Source organism: Leptodactylus fuscus, chromosome 5 (genome assembly GCF_031893055.1).
Source record: "Leptodactylus fuscus isolate aLepFus1 chromosome 5, aLepFus1.hap2, whole genome shotgun sequence".
NCBI classification, from domain to species: domain Eukaryota; kingdom Metazoa; phylum Chordata; class Amphibia; order Anura; family Leptodactylidae; genus Leptodactylus; species Leptodactylus fuscus.
In genome coordinates this window covers 215,014,687-215,037,716 of record NC_134269.1, presented here as the reverse complement: position 1 = coordinate 215,037,716, position 23,030 = coordinate 215,014,687, and the positions used below count along the sequence as shown (strand labels likewise).

Here is a 23,030-nt window from a genome sequence, read left to right as displayed (position 1 = left end):
AAAAAGTTTATTAAAGCGGACAATTCATCATCTCCACCAACTCTTTCCATCTATTATTAGGTGCTGCATTACTGATTCTGGCACAGATTGAATTCTTTTTCTAGTCTTTATCATTACTGAGCAGTCTTTTATGTAATCTTCATCACAATTATGCTTTATGCTGTCAGGAAAGTGCTCCCTGTCTGTGTGCTGCAGCCAAGGACCGCCCATATGACAGTAAGGAGAATGATAATGGTCAAAGAAACAGAATTCATTACTTAGCAATGGTGGGGGCTAGAGAAAACATTTCAACAGGACAGGAGTCAGTGGGGCGCAGCACCTACCAAAGGATACAATAAGTTGGATACAAAACTAATAATTATTATTATTTTTGGTTTTATGGCTCATCTATAGGATAAGCCATTAATATTATGTCAGTTGGGGTCTGAATGTATGAGCTTTATGATGGACCGTACTGGAAAGTCTACATAAAGCTCAACAATATAATAATTCTTCCACTGTTGTGTTTGCACTCTACATTCCAATTTTGTCTTCCTGTATTCTCACTATTGGCCAGTAGAGGGTAGACTTGTCCTATAGTCCTGTATGTCAGTAATACTAGAGAATGTGTACATGTCAGCTCTGCGCTCTCCTCCCCCTGGCTCAGTGATTCACCCTCCCATCGCCTCTCGCACACAAAGAAGAGCTGCTGCTCCGATGAGAGCCCTGCGGATGATTCTTCTCTTTGCATGGATTATATTTTTGGGGATTCAGACAGATAACATCATAACCCTCATGCATCTTGGATTACACAGGATCTACATGACATCAAATATCAAGACAATCATTTAAGATATGGACATCAGAGGCTTTTGTCAGTGCTGGAAATGGCAAGTAGTCTGCTCCTTTCTCCTTTGTAGCTGGGGCTGGGTCTCGGGGCAGCTGCGTTATTCTATTGTTGAGGAGTCTGAGCCGGGGACATTGGTAGGAAATGTAGCTCAGGATCTGGGGATAAGACGTGCAGAGATCTCTCAGCGCAGGATACATCTGAGATCAGAAAAATACCAAAAATATTTCAGTGTAAATCCGGCAAATGGAGGCTTGGTTGTGAAGGACAGGATTGATAGGGAGAGCCTGTGTGGATCTAGTCCCAGCTGTTTACTGCAGATAGAGGTTGTGGCTGAGAATCCTGTGGAGCTTTATAGTCTAGAAATAGAGATTCTGGATATTAATGATAATTCTCCCACATTCTCATCTAATGATCATATTATTCAGATCACAGAAATATTTGCAGGTCCTGGAGCTCAGTTTGCCTTAGATGTTGCAAGGGATTTAGACGTCGGTGTGAATGGAGTCAGTCAGTATACACTGAATACAAATCCTTATTTCTCATTGTCTGTGAAGAGTCGTAAGGATGGAACGCTCATCCCTCAGCTGATACTAGAAAAGGTTTTAGATAGAGAAGAAAAGCAAGAACATAACCTGATTCTCACAGCTATAGATGGAGGAGAACCGGCCAGATCAGGGACCTGCAGAATAACAATAGTTGTATTAGATATTAATGATAATCCTCCAGTCTTCAATCAGTCAGTATATAAGATCAGTATTAGGGAGAATCTCCCATTGAAAACTGTCATATTAACACTGAACGCAACGGATCAGGATGACGGAACCAATGGGGAGATAGAATTCTCTTTTGATGGTCACACATTTGAGTCTGCTAGAGAAAGATTTTCTCTAAATGAGCAAAATGGAGAAATTTATATCAATGGACTGGTGGATTATGAAGAGCAAAATTTTTATGAATTATCTATTAAAGCAGAAGATAAAGGATTTCCGAAATTAAAAGGAAACTGCATAGTTCATGTAGAGGTAGAAGATGTCAATGATAATCCTCCAGAAATCACATTTACATCAGTAGCTAATAATATTCCAGAAAATGCCCCATCTGGAGCTGTTGTTGGATTTATTAATGTAAAAGATGAGGATTCTGGAAAGAATGGAGAAATAAAACTGGACTTATCACCAAATGTGCCTTTTAGAATAAGATCCCATCAGAACCGTTATGCATTGGTGACAGATGGGAATCTGGATAGAGAAGAAACCCCCCAATACACTATAGAGCTGACAGCCGCTGATTTAGGATCTCCCCCTCTATACAGTAAAACAAGCGTCACCCTCAGTGTGTCAGATATTAATGATAATGCTCCGCTCTTCACACAGTCTACTTATAATGCTTTCATTAAGGAGAACACCGACCCCGGGACTCTTCTATGTACAGTATCTGCTACTGACCTAGATGAAGGGGTTAATTCTGATCTGGTTTACTCCATAGTGGAGAGTCAGATTGACGGCTCCTCTGTATTCTCCTATGTTTACATCCATTCTAGTGATGGGAATATATATGCTCAGCGCTCCTTTGACTATGAGCAGATCCAGGTTTTACACATCACCATAAAGGTAGAAGACTCAGGATCTCCGCACTTATCTTCTACTGTTCCCGTCTTTATCTTCATTCTGGATACAAATGACAATCCCCCCTCTCTGCTGTATCCAGAGCACTCTGAGGACCTCATTGTCCAAGAGAGGATCCCAAAGTCTACAAGTGCCGGATATCTGGTGACAAAACTGTCGGCAGTGGATCTGGACTCTGGTCACAATGCCTGGTTGGTCTTTACTCTCATTGACCCCATCAATTATTCATCATTCCAAGTGTCCAAACACACAGGAGAGGTCAGAACTGTAAGAGGATTACAGGAGAGCGAGAACATGGAGCAACAACTTGTCATTTCTATCAGTGATCAGGGGAATCCTCCATTATCCACCACAGTGACTGTACTTGTCAGTATAGCAGATGAGGTTATAGTGGAAAGGCCCAAATCTGGTGACTTCCTGACCAACTCCAAACCCCCATCAGATATGACTCTGTATTTGATCATTTCCCTGGTGGCCATCAGCTTAGTGTCACTTGTCACCTTCATGATATTATTGGTGAGATGTCTGAGGAAGGACACTTATGACTACAGCAGTAGTTGTTGTTTTCTTGGTGGATCCCAATCCAAAGCGTACACAGATCAGTATCAGCCGGCTCTGTACCTGAACACAGACGGGACCCTAAAATACATGGAGGTCAGGATGGTTCCTCCAGGATCCCAGGGGCAGAGTTACCAAACTAATTTACCCCCAGCCCCAGAACTACAAGATTTCAGTATTGTGCAGCCATTACAGTATCCTCAGCTAAAGGATGTTTATCAAGAAGTCTCGACTGAGGGGGATTCACTGAATGATCCAAATAATGTAAGTCACAATATGATGATGTTATAAGATATTTACAGTGATAGCTTCCAAAACTGAAACTAAAGTGAAATTATATAATGTATTTACTGATTTTAGTATCACTTCACGCTATTGTTCTATTAACTTGATACTGATGAACATCTGCACTGCTATTGGGGATGTATTTTTTATCAATGTCCTGCTGCTTAATATTGTGCAATGACTGCAAAGCAACATAGCAGTACCAGACTACGTAAAATTAGTACCTGATGCTTTGCGTGTATAAGCTGAGGTTATGTATTGTGCAAGCAAAAGCTATGTCTGTGTTTGGATATGAGTGAAAAACCTGTGATTCTTTGTTATGGACACCTAGAGTAAAGCTGTGTGTATTTGACCTTGTGTAACAGTGTCATCCACAATGCCCTGGGCCTTTCAAGCTAACCTACATCAGTGAAGATAAATGGCTGGGTTGTTATGGAAACCTGGAGTAAAGCTGTGTGTATGTGAAGACTAAGCACCTGCAAGCTTCTAATAGCTGATAAGGGACATGTGACTGTGTGTATTGCAGTTGCAACATGAGTGAAAGACTTGTAGGCTTGTATAGGCTAATGCAGGTAATTTTTTTTGTGTGAATACTATATCTTAGGAACAGTACATCCTAGAGACCTGAGGCCTGGTCTAAAACCTTCCCAGACACCTGTTGTACCTGTGTGCCAAATTTGGTGGGGATCGGTCCATTTGTTTGGTCGTGCATAAAGAACAGACAGACAGAAACTCATTTTCATATACAGTATATATATGAGATAAAGCTTAATATGTTTGTACATATTTGTATATACTCTTAGTATAATGCCATTAGGCTTCTCTCTGCATAACATCTAACCTGTAATCCAGAAGAATTCCAGAGGCTCACATTCTCATGGTCCATACAGGGAAAAAAAAAAAGTTTATTAAAGCGAACAATTCATCATCTCCACCAACTCCAACTCTTTGCACCTCTCTATAGGTATTGCTTTACTGATTCTGGCACAGATTGATTTCTTTTTCTAGTCTTTATCATTACTGAGCAGTCTTTTATGTAATCTTCATCACAATTACGCTTTATGCGGTCAGGAAAGTGCTCCCTGTCTGTGTGCTGCAGCCAAGGACCGCCCATCTGACAGTAATGAGAATGAGAATGGTCGAAGTAATAGAATTAATTACTTAGCAATGGTAGGGGCTAGAGAAAACATGTCAACTGGACAGGAGTCAGTGGAGCGCGGCACCTATCGAAGGATACAAGAAGTTGGATACAAAACTAATAATTATTATTATTTTTGGTTTTATGGCTCATCTATAGAATAAGTCATCAATATTATGTTAGTGGGGGTCTGAATGTATGAGCTTTATGATGGAAAGTACTGGAAAGTCTACATAAAGCTCAACAATATAATAATTTTTCCACTGTTGTTTTTGCACTCTACATTCCAATTTTGTCTTCCTGTATTCTCACTATTGCCCAGTAGAGGGTAGACTTGTCCTATAGTCCTGTATGTCAGTAATACTAGAGAATGTGTACATGTCAGCTCTGCGCTCTCCTCCCCCTGGCTCAGTGATTCACCCTCCCATCGCCTCTCGCACACAAAGAAGAGCTGCTGCTCCGATGAGAGCCCTGCGGATGATTATTCTCTTCGCATGGATTATATTTTTGGGGATTCAGACAGATAACATCATAACCCTCATGCATCTTGGATTACACAGGATCTACATGACATCAGATATCAAGACAATCATTTAAGATATGGACATCAGAGGCTTTTGTCAGTGCTGGAAATGGCAAGTAGTCTGCTCCTTTCTCCTTTGTAGCTGGGGCTGGGTCTCGGGGCAGCTGCGTTATTCTATTGTTGAGGAGTCTGAGCCGGGGACATTGGTAGGAAATGTAGCTCAGGATCTGGGGATAAGACGTGCAGAGATCTCTCAGCGCAGGATACATCTGAGATCGGAAAAATACCAAAAATATTTCAGTGTAAATCCGGCAAATGGAGGCTTGGTTGTGAAGGACAGGATTGATAGGGAGAGCCTGTGTGGATCTAGTCCCAGCTGTTTACTGCAGATAGAGGTTGTGGCTGAGAATCCTGTGGAGCTTTATAGTCTAGAAATAGAGATTCTGGATATTAATGATAATTCTCCCACATTCTCATCTAATAATAATAGTATAGAAATCACTGAGGTGTTTACTAGTCCTGGGGCTCGGTTTGCTTTAGAGATTGCAGAGGATTTGGACGTGGGTGTGAATGGTGTCAGTCAGTATACACTGAATACAAATCCTTATTTCTCATTGTCTGTGAAGAGTCGTAAGGATGGAACGCTCATCCCTCAGCTGATACTAGAAAAGGTTTTAGATAGAGAAGAAAGGCAAGAACATAACCTGATTCTCACAGCTATAGATGGAGGAGAACCGGCCAGATCAGGGACCTGCAGAATAACAATAGTTGTATTAGATATTAATGATAATCCTCCAGTCTTCAATCAGTCAGTATATAAGATCAGTATTAGGGAGAATCTCCCATTGAGAACTGTCATATTAACACTGAACGCAACGGATCAGGATGACGGAGCAAATGGGGAGATTCAGTTTTCCTTTGATGGCCACACATCTAAATCTGCAAAAAAACTATTTGGTTTACATGAAATAAATGGAGAGATTTATATTATTGGACTGTTGGATTATGAAGAGCAGAGCTTCTATGAATTATCTATAAAGGCCATAGACAAAGGACTACCCAAATTAGAAGGAAACTGCATAGTTCATGTGGAAGTAGAAGATGTTAATGATAATCCTCCAGAAATCACATTTACATCAGTAGCTAATAATATTCCAGAAAATGCCCCATCTGGAGCTGTTGTTGGATTTATTAATGTAAAAGATGAGGATTCTGGAAAAAATGGAGAAATAAAACTGGACTTATCACCAAATGTGCCTTTTAGAATAAGATCCCATCAGAACCGTTATGCATTGGTGACAGATGGGAATCTGGATAGAGAAGAAACCCCCCAATACACTATAGAGCTGACAGCCGGTGATTTAGGGTCTCCCCCTCTATACAGTAAAACAAGCGTCACCCTCAGTGTGTCAGATATTAATGATAATGCTCCGCTCTTCACACAGTCTACTTATAATGCTTTCATTAAGGAGAACACCGACCCCGGGACTCTTCTATGTACAGTATCTGCTACTGACCTAGATGAAGGGGTTAATTCTGATCTGGTTTACTCCATAGTGGAGAGTCAGATTGACGGCTCCTCCGTATCCTCCTATGTTTACATCCATTCTAGTGATGGGAATATATATGCTCAGCGCTCCTTTGACTATGAGCAGATCCAGGTTTTACACATCACCATAAAGGTAGAAGACTCAGGATCTCCGCACTTATCTTCTACTGTTCCCGTCTTTATCTTCATTCTGGATACAAATGACAATCCCCCCTCTCTGCTGTATCCAGAGCACTCTGAGGACCTCATTGTCCAAGAGAAGATCCCAAAGTCTACAAGTGCCGGGTATCTGGTGACAAAACTGTCGGCAGTGGATCTGGACTCTGGTCACAATGCCTGGTTGGTCTTTACTCTCGTTGACCCCATCAATTATTCATCATTCCAAGTGTCCAAACACACAGGAGAGGTCAGAACTGTAAGAGGATTACAGGAGAGCGAGAACATGGAGCAACAACTTGTCATTTCTATCAGTGATCAGGGGAATCCTCCATTATCCACCACAGTGACTGTACTTGTCAGTATAGCAGATGAGGTTATAGTGGAAAGGCCCAAATCTGGTGACTTCCTGACCAACTCCAAACCCCCATCAGATATGACTCTGTATTTGATCATTTCCCTGGTGGCCATCAGCTTAGTGTCACTTGTCACCTTCATGATATTATTGGTGAGATGTCTGAGGAAGGACACTTATGACTACAGCAGTAGTTGTTGTTTTCTTGGTGGATCCCAATCCAAAGCGTACACAGATCAGTATCAGCCGGCTCTGTACCTCAACACAGACGGGACCCTAAAATACATGGAGGTCAGGATGGTTCCTCCAGGATCCCAGGGGCAGAGTTACCAAACTAATTTACCCCCGGCCCCAGAACTACAAGATTTCAGTATTGTGCAGCCTTTACAGTATCCTCAGCTAAAGGATGTTTATCAAGAAGCCTCAACTGAGGGGGATTCACTGAATGATCCAAATAATGTAAGTCATGCTACTATAGAATCTTTTACTGTCAATTTTTGATGCCCAATCTGAAAATAATATAATTTATTGATACAAACTGCTCTTATTAGAATGCTGAAATTTTATTTGATTATGGGGTCTCTATAGAATGATGAACCTCAGACTGGTAACTAATGACGTTTAGAGGTTATATTTGACGGCCTGGTGTGTGACGGTTCTCAATAGTCTAACACATATGGTAAAAACAGTACTAACATGGTGCTTTACTAGTACTGAACACTGTTATATGGTTTGCAAGTTTGGTCCCAGTTAGAACATATGTAACATAAGATGCATAACGGATATGAATAATGGCACTCCGATCAGATCCAAAACTAAAGCCATGATGTACATGAGCCCTTGTACTTTTGCTTGGTCATTGTGCAGATGCTTTTTTCGCTATCTAATTATATAGCAAGATCCGGCGGAGATGACAGGCATTGCTAATAGAAGGTAACATGGCCATAGATTGTGTTTACCAAATCTGTAGTCTTATATTGATTCATAATGGTAAATGTATTGTAAGGAATGTAGCCAAGGCTTTATAAATGATTATTTTATTAAATATTGTATTTTATATACTTTAACGCAACCCAGTAAGATAGATAGATAGATAGATAGATAGATAGATAGATAGATAGATAGATGATAGATAGATAGATAGGAGATAGATAGATAGATAGATAGGAGATAGATAGATAGATAGATAGATAGATAGATAGATAGATAGATAGGAGATAGATAGATAGATAGATAGATAGATAGGAGATAGATAGATAGATAGATAGATAGATAGATAGGAGATAGATAGATAGATAGATAGATAGATAGATAGGAGATAGATAGATAGATAGATAGATAGATAGATAGATAGATAGGAGATAGATAGATAGATAGATAGATAGATAGATAGGAGATAGATAGATAGATAGATAGATAGATAGATAGGAGATAGATAGATAGATAGATAGATAGATAGATAGATAGATAGATAGGAGATAGATAGATAGATAGATAGGAGATAGATAGATAGATAGATAGATAGATAGATAGATAGATAGATATGTCTTATACACTGGGATATACTGTATGTGAAGCTAGAATCATGAAGTGCTTTGGCGTGTGAATTTACCTGTGTTAGTGATGTGTACGTCCTGTACCTTGTATACATTACTTTACAGCTCTGGTTTTCCACAGATTTTGTTAAATGTTAGATGCAGATAGGCAATAATATTCCTGTGACGCTCTATACACAGAAACAGTAACAGCCGAGCCGGATCCATCTCAGGACAACATTAATGGCATCGAACAGACTCCAAAACGGAAGATTTATTATCATGTCTAATAGATAAACTGTCACCCATAGCAACCAATCACAGCGCAGCTTTCATTTTGTACTTTTGCCTTTTAAAAATGAAAGTTGTGCTGTGATTGGTTACTATGGGTGACAGAGTTATCTTTCTGACAGGGCCCAAATACACATTTTGTATTGCCTCTGGGCATAGTTGGAAGCTCCTAGGCCCAAGCCTGTGCTGGGAATACAACCAAATATCTACAACTTTGTGTGGTAACTATTTCTAGTCAAGAAGGTAAAATGCAAACACTGAAATGGTTTTATGATCAGGCCACCACATCTAATACTAAGGAGACATGCTATATCTGTGTTTAAGGCCTATCTATGTTATTTACAATGGTCCCACATGACTAGATAGTAAGGTTCGCCTCCTCAGTATAGTAATGGCCTATAGCTTAAATTAACCAATTGTGCCAATGATCAAAAAATTATTTTTAAGTTTTCGGTGATTTTCCTTTTTTGCAAATTTTCTTTTTTCTTTTTTTTTTTTTTTTTTTAAAAAAAACCTTTTATTCATTTTGATGTGATCAACAAAATACATCGAGCATCAGTCATAGAACGGTTTATTTAGATAGGTGACACTTATTTTATCATTGTGAATATAGGAAAGTTGGATTTGAGTAAGGAGCATAAAAGGGAAATTGGAAAAATTTGGGAAAGAAGGATGACCTGAGGGTGGGGAGATAACAGCGCGGATCCTGAGGTGCTGGAATATTAGATATAGTTCTGATAGTCGCCGGAGTTTGTCTATTTACATTAGTATTGTTAATAAATAATTCCATAAATGATTATAATGATTAATATAAGTTTAGACTTCAATTCTGACACTCAAAAAATTCTACAGGCTATTTAAATTTACTTGCTGTATTCTCACTATTGGCCAGTAGAGGGTAGACTTGTCCTATAGTCCTGTATGTCAGTAATACTAGAGAATGTGTACATGTCAGCTCTGCGCTCTCCTCCCCCTGGCTCAGTGATTCACCCTCCCATCGCCTCTCGCACACAAAGAAGAGCTGCTGCTCCGATGAGAGCCCTGCGGATGGTTATTCTCTTCACATGGATTACATTTTTGGGGATTCAGACAGATAACATCATAACCCTCATGCATCTTGGATTACACAGGATCTACATGACATCAAATATCAAGACAATCATTTAAGATATGGACATCAGAGGCTTTTGTCAGTGCTGGAAATGGCAAGTAGTCTGCTCCTTTCTCCTTTGTAGCTGGGGCTGGGTCTCGGGGCAGCTGCGTTATTCTATTGTTGAGGAGTCTGAGCCGGGGACATTGGTAGGAAATGTAGCTCAGGATCTGGGGATAAGACGTGCAGAGATCTCTCAGCGCAGGATACATCTGAGATCAGAAAAATACCAAAAATATTTCAGTGTAAATCCGGCAAATGGAGGCTTGGTTGTGAAGGAGAGGATTGATAGGGAGAGCCTGTGTGGATCTAGTCCCAGCTGTTTACTGCAGATAGAGGTTGTGGCTGAGAATCCTGTGGAGCTTTATAGTCTAGAAATAGAGATTCTGGATATTAATGATAATTCTCCCACATTCTCATCTGATGTTTATAATATTAAGATCACAGAAATATTTGCGGGTCCTGGTGCTCAATTTTCTTTGGACATTGCAAAGGATTTAGACGTCGGTGTGAATGGTGTCAGTCAGTATACACTGAATACAAATCCTTATTTCTCATTGTCTGTGAAGAGTCGTAAGGATGGAACGCTCATCCCTCAGCTGATACTAGAAAAGGTTTTAGATAGAGAAGAAAAGCAAGAACATAACCTGATTCTCACAGCTATAGATGGAGGAGAACCGGCCAGATCAGGGACCTGCAGAATAACAATAGTTGTATTAGATATTAATGATAATCCTCCAGTCTTCAATCAGTCAGTATATAAGATCAGTATTAGGGAGAATCTCCCATTGAGAACTGTCATATTAACACTGAACGCAACGGATCAGGATGACGGAGCAAATGGGGAGATAGAGTTCTCTTTTGATGGCCACACATCGGAATCTGCTAGAGAAATATTTTCTCTAGATAAGCAAAATGGAGAGATCTCTATGAATAGACTGGTGGATTATGAAGAGCAGAGCTTCTATGAATTATATATTAATGGCTTAGACAAAGGATTTCCACAATTACAGGGAAAATGCATAGTCCAGGTGGAAATAGAAGATGTCAATGATAATCCTCCAGAAATTACATTTACATCAGTAGCTAATAATATTCCAGAAAATGCCCCATCTGGAGCTGTTGTTGGATTTATTAATGTAAAAGATGAGGATTCTGGAAAGAATGGAGAAATAAAACTGGACTTATCACCAAATGTGCCTTTTAGAATAAGATCCCATCAGAACCGTTATGCATTGGTGACAGATGGGAATCTGGATAGAGAAGAAACCCCCCAATACACTATAGAGCTGACAGCCGCTGATTTAGGGTCTCCCCCTCTATACAGTAAAACAAGCGTCACCCTCAGTGTGTCAGATATTAATGATAATGCTCCGCTCTTCACACAGTCTACTTATAATGCTTTCATTAAGGAGAACACTGACCCCGGGACTCTTCTATGTACAGTATCTGCTACTGACCTAGATGAAGGGGTTAATTCTGATCTGGTTTACTCCATAGTGGAGAGTCAGATTGACGGCTCCTCTGTATCCTCCTATGTTTACATCCATTCTAGTGATGGGAATATATATGCTCAGCGCTCCTTTGACTATGAGCAGATCCAGGTTTTACACATCACCATAAAGGTAGAAGACTCAGGATCTCCGCACTTATCTTCTACTGTTCCCATCTTTATCTTCATTCTGGATACAAATGACAATCCCCCCTCTCTGCTGTATCCAGAGCACTCTGAGGACCTCATTGTCCAAGAGAGGATCCCAAAGTCTACAAGTGCCGGATATCTGGTGACAAAACTGTCGGCAGTGGATCTGGACTCTGGTCACAATGCCTGGTTGGTCTTTACTCTCATTGACCCCATCAATTATTCATCATTCCAAGTGTCCAAACACACAGGAGAGGTCAGAACTGTAAGAGGATTACAGGAGAGCGAGAACATGGAGCAACAACTTGTCATTTCTATCAGTGATCAGGGGAATCCTCCATTATCCACCACAGTGACTGTACTTGTCAGTATAGCAGATGAGGTTATAGTGGAAAGACCCAAATCTGGTGACTTCCTGACCAACTCCAAACCCCCCTCAGATATGACTCTGTATTTGATCATTTCCCTGGTGGCCATCAGCTTAGTGTCACTTGTCACCTTCATGATATTATTGGTGAGATGTCTGAGGAAGGACACTTATGACTACAGCAGTAGTTGTTGTTTTCTTGGTGGATCCCAATCCAAAGCGTACACAGATCAGTATCAGCCGGCTCTGTACCTCAACACAGACGGGACCCTAAAATACATGGAGGTCAGGATGGTTCCTCCAGGATCCCAGGGGCAGAGTTACCAAACTAATTTACCCCCAGCCCCAGAACTACAAGATTTCAGTATTGTGCAGCCTTTACAGTACCCTCAGCTAAAGGATGTTTATCAAGAAGCCTCATCTGAGGGGGATTCACTGAATGATCCAAATAATGTAAGTCATAATATGATCATGTTATAAGATATTAACATTTTTAGGTGCCAAAACTGAAACTAATGTGAAATGATGTTTTGTATTTACTGCCTTTAGTACCACTTTACGCTACTGTTGTATTAACTTGATACCAATGAGCCTCTGCACTATAATTGAGGATGTATTTTTATCAAGGTTCCGTTGTTTAATGTTGTTCAATGACCACAAAGGAACATACTACGTAGCATAGTACCTGATGTTTTGTGTGTAAGCACAATGTGTCTAATAGAGCTGACTGTATGCATTGTGTAAGCAAAAGCAATGTCTGTATACTATCAGGAGGTGTACATAATATATTTAATGGTCAAAAGACAAAAAGTGAAAGATAGCAGAGAAAAAGAAGGCAACTGACTACAGAGCAATCTGATAGAATGGTATCACAGGAGACAAGTTGTTATGGAAGCCTGGAGTAAAACTGTGTGTATGTGACCTTGTTTGACAGTGTCATTCACAGCATCCTGCCCATTTAAGGTTGACCTAGAGCAGTGAAGAAAAAATGCTGGGTTGTTATAGATACCTGGAGTAAAGCTGTGTGCATAAAGATATTAAGTGCTTGGGAGCTTCTATTGATTGATAAGTGACATTTCACCATCTGTATTGCAGTTGGAATATGAGTAAAACACTTGCAGGCTTCTATTGGCTAATGCAGGTAATTTTGTGTGAATACTGTATCTCAGCAATTGTATGTTCTCAAGAGCTGAGACCAGGTCTAAAACCTTCCCGGACACCTGATGTACCTGTGTGACAAATTTGGTGAAGATCGGTCTAGTCGTTTGGTCGGGCATAAAGAACAGACAGACAGAAACTCATGTTTAAATATATAAGAGACGAAGCTTAATATGTTTGTACATATTTGTATAAACTCTTAGTATAATGTAATTAGGCTTCTTTCTGCATAACATCTAACCTGTAATCCAGAAGAATTCCAGAGGCTCACATTGTCATGGTTCATACAGGGAATAAAAAGTTTATTAAAGAGGACAATTCACCACCTCCACGAACTCTAACTCTTTCCATCTATTAATAGGTGCTGCTTTACTGATTCTGGCACAGATTGATTTCTTTTTCTAGTCCTTACCATTCCCAAGCAGTCTTTTCTGTAACCTTCATCACAAATATGCTTTATGCTGTCAGGAAAGTGCTCCCTGTCTGTGTGCTGCAGCCAAGGACCGCCCATATGACAGTAATGAGAATGAGAATGGTTGAAGTAATAGAATGCATTACTTAGCAATGGTGGGGGCTAGAGAAAACATGTCAACTGGACAGGAGTCAGTGGAGCGCAGCACCTATCGAAGTATACAAGAAGTTGGATATAAAACTAATAATTATTATTTTTTGTTTTATGGCTCATCTATAGAATAAGTCATCAATATTATGTTAGTGGGGGTCTGAATGTATGAGCTTTATGATGGACAGTACTGGAAAGTCTATATAAAGCTCAACAATATAATAATTCTTCCACTGTTGTGTTTGCACTCTACATTCCAATTTTGTGTTCCTGTATTCTCATTATTGCCCAGTAGAGGGTAGACTTGTCCTATAGTCCTGTGTGTCAGTAATACTAGAGAATGTGTACATGTCAGCTCTGCGCTCTCCTCCCCCTGGCTCAGTGATTCACCCTCCCATCGTCTCTCGCACACAAAGAAGAGCTGCTGCTCCGATGAGAGCCCTGCGGATGATTATTCTCTTTGCATGGATTATATTTTTGGGGATTCAGACAGATAACATCATAACCCTCATGCATCTTGGATTACACAGGAACTACATGACATCAAATATCAAGACAATCATTTAAGATATGGACATCAGAGGCTTTTGTCAGTGCTGGAAATGGCAAGTAGTCTGCTCCTTTCTCCTTTGTAGCTGGGGCTGGGTCTCGGGGCAGCTGCGTTATTCTATTGTTGAGGAGTCTGAGCCGGGGACATTGGTAGGAAATGTAGCTCAGGATCTGGGGATAAGACGTGCAGAGATCTCTCAGCGCAGGATACATCTGAGATCAGAAAAATACCAAAAATATTTCAGTGTAAATCCAGCAAATGGAGGCTTGGTTGTGAAGGACAGGATTGATAGGGAGAGCCTGTGTGGATCTAGTCCCAGCTGTTTACTGCAGATAGAGGTTGTGGCTGAGAATCCTGTGGAGCTTTATAGTCTAGAAATAGAGATTCTGGATATTAATGATAATTCTCCCACATTCTCATCAAATGACCATATTATCAAGATAACAGAATTAGTAACAAGTCCTGGGGCTTGGTTTGCTTTAGAGATTGCAGAGGATTTAGATATCGGTGTGAATGGTGTCAGTCAGTATACACTGAATACAAATCCTTATTTCTCATTGTCTGTGAAGAGTCGTAAGGATGGAACGCTCATCCCTCAGCTGATACTAGAAAAGGTTTTAGATAGAGAAGAAAAGCAAGAACATAACCTGATTCTCACAGCTATAGATGGAGGAGAACCGGCCAGATCAGGGACCTGCAGAATAACAATAGTTGTATTAGATATTAATGATAATCCTCCAGTCTTCAATCAGTCAGTATATAAGATCAGTATTAGGGAGAATCTGCCATTGAGAACTGTCATATTAACACTGAACGCAACGGATCAGGATGACGGAGCAAATGGGGAGATTCAGTATTCCTATGATGGCCACACATCTAAGTCTGCTAGACAGTTGTTTGCTTTGAATGAAAATACTGGGGAAATTTATATGGATGGACTGGTGGATTATGAAGAGCAGAGCTTCTATGAATTATCTATTAAGGCAGAAGACAAAGGATTTCCAAAATTACAGGGAAAATGCATAGTTCAGGTAGAAGTAGAAGATGTTAATGATAATCCTCCAGAAATCACATTTACATCAGTATCTAATAATATTCCAGAAAATGCCCCATCTGGAGCTGTTGTTGGATTTATTAATGTAAAAGATGAGGATTCTGGAAAGAATGGAGAAATAAGACTGGACTTATCACCAAATGTGCCTTTTAGAATAAGATCCCATCAGAACCGTTATGCATTGGTGACAGATGGGAATCTGGATAGAGAAGAAACCCCCCAATACACTATAGAGCTGACAGCCGGTGATTTAGGGTCTCCCCCTCTATACAGTAAAACAAGCGTCACCCTCAGTGTGTCAGATATTAATGATAATGCTCCGCTCTTCACACAGTCTACTTATAATGCTTTCATTAAGGAGAACACCGACCCCGGGACTCTGCTATGTACAGTATCTGCTACTGACCTAGATGAAGGGGTTAATTCTGATCTGGTTTACTCCATAGTGGAGAGTCAGATTGACGGCTCCTCTGTATCCTCCTATGTTTACATCCATTCTAGTGATGGGAATATATATGCTCAGCGCTCCTTTGACTATGAGCAGATCCAGGTTTTACACATCACCATAAAGGCAGAAGACTCAGGATCTCCGCACTTATCTTCTACTGTTCCCGTCTTTATCTTCATTCTGGATACAAATGACAATCCCCCCTCTCTGCTGTATCCAGAACACTCTGAGGACCTCATTGTCCAAGAGAGGATCCCAAAGTCTACAAGTGCCGGATATCTGGTGACAAAACTGTCGGCAGTGGATCTGGACTCTGGTCACAATGCCTGGTTGTTCTTTACTCTCATTGACCCCATCAGTTATTCATCATTCCAAGTGTCCAAACACACAGGAGAGGTCAGAACTGTAAGAGGATTACAGGAGAGCGAGAACATGGAGCAACAACTTGTCATTTCTATCAGTGATCAGGGGAATCCTCCATTATCCACCACAGTGACTGTACTTGTCAGTATAGCAGATGAGGTTATAGTGGAAAGACCCAAATCTGGTGACTTCCTGACCAACTCCAAACCCCCATCAGATATGACTCTGTATTTGATCATTTCCCTGGTGGCCATCAGCTTAGTGTCACTTGTCACCTTCATGATATTATTGGTGAGATGTCTGAGGAAGGACACTTATGACTACAGCAGTAGTTGTTGTTTTCTTGGTGGATCCCAATCCAAAGCGTACACAGATCAGTATCAGCCGGCTCTGTACCTCAACACAGACGGGACCCTAAAATACATGGAGGTCAGGATGGTTCCTCCAGGATCCCAGGGGCAGAGTTACCAAACTAATTTACCCCCAGCCCCAGAACTACAAGATTTCAGTATTGTGCAGCCATTACAGTACCCTCAGCTAAAGGATGTTTATCAAGAAGTCTCAACTGAGGGGGATTCACTGAATGATCCAAATAATGTAAGTCATGGTACTATAAAATCATACACTGTCAAATTTTGATGCCTAATCTGAAAACATGAAAATCTATAATATATTGATATAAACGGCTCTTATTAGAATGTTGAAATATTGTTTTATTAAAGGGATCCTATCATACAAACCCTTTTTTTTCTGAGTAACACTTCAAAATAGCCTTAACAAAGGCTATTCTTCTCCTACATTTTGTTGTCTTCTCCATGCCACCGTTCCGTAGGCATCCCATCTCATGTTGGTATGCAAATGAGTTCTCTCGCAGCAGTGGGGGAAGGCCCCAGCACTCAAACAGCAGTGGGGGTGTCCCCAATGCTGCGAGAGAACTCTCTCCAGCACCGCCTCCATCTTCGTCAGCAGCGTCCTCTTCATCCTCATCTTCCGGTGGTAACTTGTAACTTCTAGGCCTCAGACCTCAGGCAGAGCAGACTGCGCATGCCCACAGGCCACAAGAAAATGGTTGCTGGCACAGTGCTGCGAGAGAACTCATTTGCATACCGAGAAGAACCCAGATTCCTACAGAACGGCGGCGCGGAGAAGACAACGAAAGGTAGGAGAAGAATAGCCTTTCTTAAGGCTATTCCGATGTGTTAGTCAGAAAAAAAAGGGTTGTATGATAGGATCCCTTAAGGGGTCTCTATAGAATGATGAACCTCTGACTGGTAATTGATGGAGTTTGTAGGTGATATGTCATGTGATGGTTCTCAGTAGTCTGACTAACACATATGGTAAAAACAGTACTAACATGGTGCTTGACTGATATTGGACACTGTTATATGTTTTGTAAATTTGGTCCCAGTTAGAACTTATGCAACATAGGATTAAAAATGAAAATTAGATGTTCAAGAACTCAAAGTTCTTCTAATTTATAATTGATGGTGTCTACATTGGAGAAATTTACCATTATATTGAAGGTTTGATCTGTTCTGTGCTCTACAAGGATGATCAATTCTAACCTACGGCTTGACATTATGTATGTGCTGTTCCTCCTTTCTGATTTTATAGCGGTATTATTGGCAGGGTCGGTGTCTTCTCATACAGTAACATGAGCTAGTTATAACATAATAATCTTAGTTTGTTGAGACAATAATTACTGTGAATATTTTTGTATGATAAAAATATTTCCGATATATTTCTGATGTTGTAGTGTAGACAGCTCTCAGAACTCTGGGCATAGACATGTGGAAGGCTGATCACGTGATGTACAATTTTGGATTGCTTTTGAATATGTTATGTTTAAAATTCCTTCAGCAATAACACAACATTCCATTTTTGCACTCCCAGTAACATTTCTACTATATACTTTAATCTTATACTCATTTCCCTGAATAATTATCGATTCTTATCTGATTCTCTTCTAAATGTTCATCTTGATATTTGATTTGTTATCAATCCAGTCAGCACAGCTAGAGCAAGTACCATCTCTTCATGCTGAAAGGACAGTGCAGGTACTATCTTTTCTATAATCTCCAAAATAAGTTAAAAAAACAACAACATTGTTTTATAGTCAGGGATGCCGAATAGTCAGCTTCTTCTATATACTTCTATCACAGGAGCCTGGCTAATCAGTAAAGAAGAACTCCCACCTCTACGCTCGATCTCCGTTGGAGGTTTTTGTCCACTATTCCACTAGAAAAATGCAGAGAGAAAACGTACGCGTCTGATCTATGTCTTTGTGTAGTATCCATTCCCAGTCTCTAGGATAACATCCATTAACTTAAAGTTTTTAAGACATCTTAGCATCTATTGTAATACTTTTCTGTAATATAGAACAGGACTTCTATTGTGATTAGTAGGAATAGTCCAACGTATTGGTATTCATAGATATAAAGTACAAACAATTGTAAAAAGCACAGGAGTGTAAGAGGTATCCATGGACTGACCTGGAATATGTCTCCACAAATCAAGACCTGATCTCTTATTATTTGGTGTTTTCTCTGCCATGTACTGAATATTTTCCCTCCATTCATTGGTATATCAAGAATGTGCAAGAGTCTCCTGCTCAATCACTATATACTATTATCATAAACAGTATACGCTCCTTACTTATATCATATATGAAGACATTTCTCTTGACTTATGATCTTTGATATAATATTACACAATAGTTAGTCTATATATTGATAATTTACAGTGTTCAGGTTTTAACGTATTATAAAATAGAAATATAAATAATTGTATAATACTACATTGAAAATATGGAAACCTGTTATTGCACATGTACGTATGTTCTACATATTCCTATGAGAACTGAACCTGTATTTGTGTGATGACGGTTTCCATTTCTATTTCATTATTATCTAAAATGTAATCTTGTAGTGCAAGGTGTTTTGTACTGGGGGTATACACAACATGCTCATGGCAGGAGAACATTCTACCTATATTATTGTTCTCCTTACTTGCTGTATTCTCACTATTGGCCAGTAGAGGGTAGACTTGTCCTATAGTCCTGTGTGTCAGTAATACTGGAGAATGTGTACATGTCAGCTCTGCGCTCTCCTCCCCCTGGCTCAGTGATTCACCCTCCCATCGCCTCTCGCACACAAAGAAGAGCTGCTGCTCCGATGAGAGCCCTGCGGATGATTCTTCTCTTTGCATGGATTACATTTTTGGGGATTCAGACAGATAACATCATAACCCTCATGCATCTTGGATTACACAGGAACTACATGACATCAAATATCAAGACAATCATTTAAGATATGGACATCAGAGGCTTTTGTCAGTGCTGGAAATGGCAAGTAGTCTGCTCCTTTCTCCTTTGTAGCTGGGGCTGGGTCTCGGGGCAGCTGCGTTATTCTATTGTTGAGGAGTCTGAGCCGGGGACATTGGTAGGAAATGTAGCTCAGGATCTGGGGATCAGACGTGCAGAGATCTCTCAGCGCAGGATACATCTGAGATCGGAAAAATACCAGAAATATTTCAGTGTAAATCCGGCAAATGGAGGCTTGGTTGTGAAGGACAGGATTGATAGGGAGAGCCTGTGTGGATCTAGTCCCAGCTGTTTACTGCAGATAGAGGTTGTGGCTGAGAATCCTGTGGAGCTTTATAGTCTAGAAATAGAGATTCTGGATATTAATGATAATTCTCCCACATTCTCATCAAATGATCATATTATCGAAATAACAGAATTATTAACAAGTCCTGGGGCTTGGTTTGCTTTGGAGATTGCAGAGGATTTAGATATTGGTGTGAATGGTGTCAGTCAGTATACACTGAATACAAATCCTTATTTCTCATTGTCTGTGAAGAGTCGTAAGGATGGAACGCTCATCCCTCAGCTGATACTAGAAAAGGTTTTAGATAGAGAAGAAAAGCAAGAACATAACCTGATTCTCACAGCTATAGATGGAGGAGAACCGGCCAGATCAGGGACCTGCAGAATAACAATAGTTGTATTAGATATTAATGATAATCCTCCAGTCTTCAATCAGTCAGTATATAAGATCAGTATTAGGGAGAATCTGCCATTGAGAACTGTCATATTAACACTGAACGCAACGGATCAGGATGACGGAGCAAATGGGGAGATTCAGTATTCCTATGATGGCCACACATCTAAGTCTGCTAGACAGTTGTTTGCTTTGAATGAAAATACTGGGGAAATTTATATGGATGGACTGGTGGATTATGAAGAGCAGAGCTTCTATGAATTATCTATTAAGGCAGAAGACAAAGGATTTCCAAAATTACAGGGAAAATGCATAGTTCAGGTAGAAGTAGAAGATGTTAATGATAATCCTCCAGAAATCACATTTACATCAGTATCTAATAATATTCCAGAAAATGCCCCATCTGGAGCTGTTGTTGGATTTATTAATGTAAAAGATGAGGATTCTGGAAAGAATGGAGAAATAAGACTGGACTTATCACCAAATGTGCCTTTTAGAATAAGATCCCATCAGAACCGTTATGCATTGGTGACAGATGGGAATCTGGATAGAGAAGAAACCCCCCAATACACTATAGAGCTGACAGCCGGTGATTTAGGGTCTCCCCCTCTATACAGTAAAACAAGCGTCACCCTCAGTGTGTCAGATATTAATGATAATGCTCCGCTCTTCACACAGTCTACTTATAATGCTTTCATTAAGGAGAACACCGACCCCGGGACTCTTCTATGTACAGTATCTGCTACTGACCTAGATGAAGGGGTTAATTCTGATCTGGTTTACTCCATAGTGGAGAGTCAGATTGACGGCTCCTCTGTCTCCTCCTATGTTTACATCCGTTCTAGTGATGGGAATATATATGCTCAGCGCTCCTTTGACTATGAGCAGATCCAGGTTTTACACATCACCATAAAGGTAGAAGACTCAGGATCTCCGCACTTATCTTCTACTGTTCCCGTCTTTATCTTCATTCTGGATACAAATGACAATCCCCCCTCTCTGCTGTATCCAGAACACTCTGAGGACCTCATTGTCCAAGAGAGGATCCCAAAGTCTACAAGTGCCGGATATCTGGTGACAAAACTGTCGGCAGTGGATCTGGACTCTGGTCACAATGCCTGGTTGGTCTTTACTCTCATTGACCCCATCAGTTATTCATCATTCCAAGTGTCCAAACACACAGGAGAGGTCAGAACTGTAAGAGGATTACAGGAGAGCGAGAACATGGGGCAACAACTTGTCATTTCTATCAGTGATCAGGGGAATCCTCCATTATCCACCACAGTGACTGTACTTGTCAGTATAGCAGATGAGGTTATAGTGGAAAGGCCCAAATCTGGTGACTTCCTGACCAACTCCAAACCCCCATCAGATATGACTCTGTATTTGATCATTTCCCTGGTGGCCATCAGCTTAGTGTCACTTGTCACCTTCATAATATTATTGGTGAGATGTCTGAGGAAGGACACTTATGACTACAGCAGTAGTTGTTGTTTTCTTGGTGGATCCCAATCCAAAGCGTACACAGATCAGTATCAGCCGGCTCTGTACCTGAACACAGACGGGACCCTAAAATACATGGAGGTCAGGATGGTTCCTCCAGGATCCCAGGGGCAGAGTTACCAAACTAATTTACCCCCAGCCCCAGAACTACAAGATTTCAGTATTGTGCAGCCATTACAGTACCCTCAGCTAAAGGATGTTTATCAAGAAGTCTCAACTGAGGGGGATTCACTGAATGATCCAAATAATGTAAGTCATGGTACTATAAAATCATACACTGTCAAATTTTGATGCCTAATCTGAAAACATGAAAATCTATAATATATTGATATAAACGGCTCTTATTAGAATGTTGAAATATTGTTTTATTAAAGGGATCCTATCATACAAACCCTTTTTTTTCTGAGTAACACTTCAAAATAGCCTTAACAAAGGCTATTCTTCTCCTACATTTTGTTGTCTTCTCCATGCCACCGTTCCGTAGGCATCCCATCTCATGTTGGTATGCAAATGAGTTCTCTCGCAGCAGTGGGGGAAGGCCCCAGCGCTCAAACAGCAGTGGGGGTGTCCCCAATGCTGCGAGAGAACTCTCTCCAGCACCGCCTCCATCTTCGTCAGCAGCGTCCTCTTCATCCTCATCTTCCGGTGGTAACTTGTAACTTCTAGGCCTCAGACCTCAGGCAGAGCAGACTGCGCATGCCCACAGGCCACAAGAAAATGGTTGCTGGCACAGTGCTGCGAGAGAACTCATTTGCATACCGAGAAGAACCCAGATTCCTACAGAACGGCGGCGCGGAGAAGACAACGAAAGGTAGGAGAAGAATAGCCTTTCTTAAGGCTATTCCGATGTGTTAGTCAGAAAAAAAAGGGTTGTATGATAGGATCCCTTAAGGGGTCTCTATAGAATGATGAACCTCTGACTGGTAATTGATGGAGTTTGTAGGTGATATGTCATGTGATGGTTCTCAGTAGTCTGACTAACACATATGGTAAAAACAGTACTAACATGGTGCTTGACTGATATTGGACACTGTTATATGTTTTGTAAATTTGGTCCCAGTTAGAACTTATGCAACATAGGATTAAAAATGAAAATTAGATGTTCAAGAACTCAAAGTTCTTCTAATTTATAATTGATGGTGTCTACATTGGAGAAATTTACCATTATATTGAAGGTTTGATCTGTTCTGTGCTCTACAAGGATGATCAATTCTAACCTACGGCTTGACATTATGTATGTGCTGTTCCTCCTTTCTGATTTTATAGCGGTATTATTGGCAGGGTCGGTGTCTTCTCATACAGTAACATGAGCTAGTTATAACATAATAATCTTAGTTTGTTGAGACAATAATTACTGTGAATATTTTTGTATGATAAAAATATTTCCG

At 40.4% G+C, this 23,030-nt stretch overlaps 6 protein-coding genes across 14 annotated transcripts in view; all 6 read left to right on the top strand.

The window, feature by feature from the left end:
- Window positions 1-23,030, top strand: part of LOC142204081 (protocadherin gamma-C5-like) — a 290,042-nt gene that overhangs the window by 106,691 nt on the left and 160,321 nt on the right. The gene's annotated exons all lie outside the window — the stretch shown is intronic.
- On the top strand, window positions 721-3,303 carry LOC142203209 (protocadherin gamma-C5-like). The gene has a single exon (XM_075273754.1). It carries the CDS (start codon window positions 835-837, stop codon window positions 3,301-3,303), a length of 2,469 nt encoding a protein of 822 aa, XP_075129855.1. The 5' UTR covers window positions 721-834.
- LOC142203208 (protocadherin gamma-C5-like) lies at window positions 4,743-7,519 on the top strand. The gene has a single exon (XM_075273753.1). The coding sequence runs from the start codon at window positions 5,036-5,038 to the stop codon at window positions 7,517-7,519; it is 2,484 nt and encodes an 827-aa protein (XP_075129854.1). The 5' UTR covers window positions 4,743-5,035.
- LOC142203207 (protocadherin gamma-C5-like) lies at window positions 9,726-12,483 on the top strand. Its single transcript, XM_075273751.1, has one exon. The coding sequence runs from the start codon at window positions 10,015-10,017 to the stop codon at window positions 12,481-12,483; it is 2,469 nt and encodes an 822-aa protein (XP_075129852.1). The 5' UTR covers window positions 9,726-10,014.
- On the top strand, window positions 14,263-16,777 carry LOC142203203 (protocadherin gamma-C5-like). Its single transcript, XM_075273748.1, has one exon. It carries the CDS (start codon window positions 14,294-14,296, stop codon window positions 16,775-16,777), a length of 2,484 nt encoding a protein of 827 aa, XP_075129849.1. The 5' UTR covers window positions 14,263-14,293.
- LOC142203146 (protocadherin gamma-C5-like) lies at window positions 19,419-21,933 on the top strand. The gene has a single exon (XM_075273649.1). It carries the CDS (start codon window positions 19,450-19,452, stop codon window positions 21,931-21,933), a length of 2,484 nt encoding a protein of 827 aa, XP_075129750.1. The 5' UTR covers window positions 19,419-19,449.

What these genes read in the sequence shown, in the direction of transcription:
- LOC142203209 (XM_075273754.1), top strand. Translation starts at nt 835, where the DNA reads ATGGACATCAGAGGCTTTTGTCAGTGCTGGAAATGGCAAGTAGTCTGC.
- LOC142203208 (XM_075273753.1), top strand. Translation starts at nt 5,036, where the DNA reads ATGGACATCAGAGGCTTTTGTCAGTGCTGGAAATGGCAAGTAGTCTGC.
- LOC142203207 (XM_075273751.1), top strand. Translation starts at nt 10,015, where the DNA reads ATGGACATCAGAGGCTTTTGTCAGTGCTGGAAATGGCAAGTAGTCTGC.
- LOC142203203 (XM_075273748.1), top strand. Translation starts at nt 14,294, where the DNA reads ATGGACATCAGAGGCTTTTGTCAGTGCTGGAAATGGCAAGTAGTCTGC.
- LOC142203146 (XM_075273649.1), top strand. Translation starts at nt 19,450, where the DNA reads ATGGACATCAGAGGCTTTTGTCAGTGCTGGAAATGGCAAGTAGTCTGC.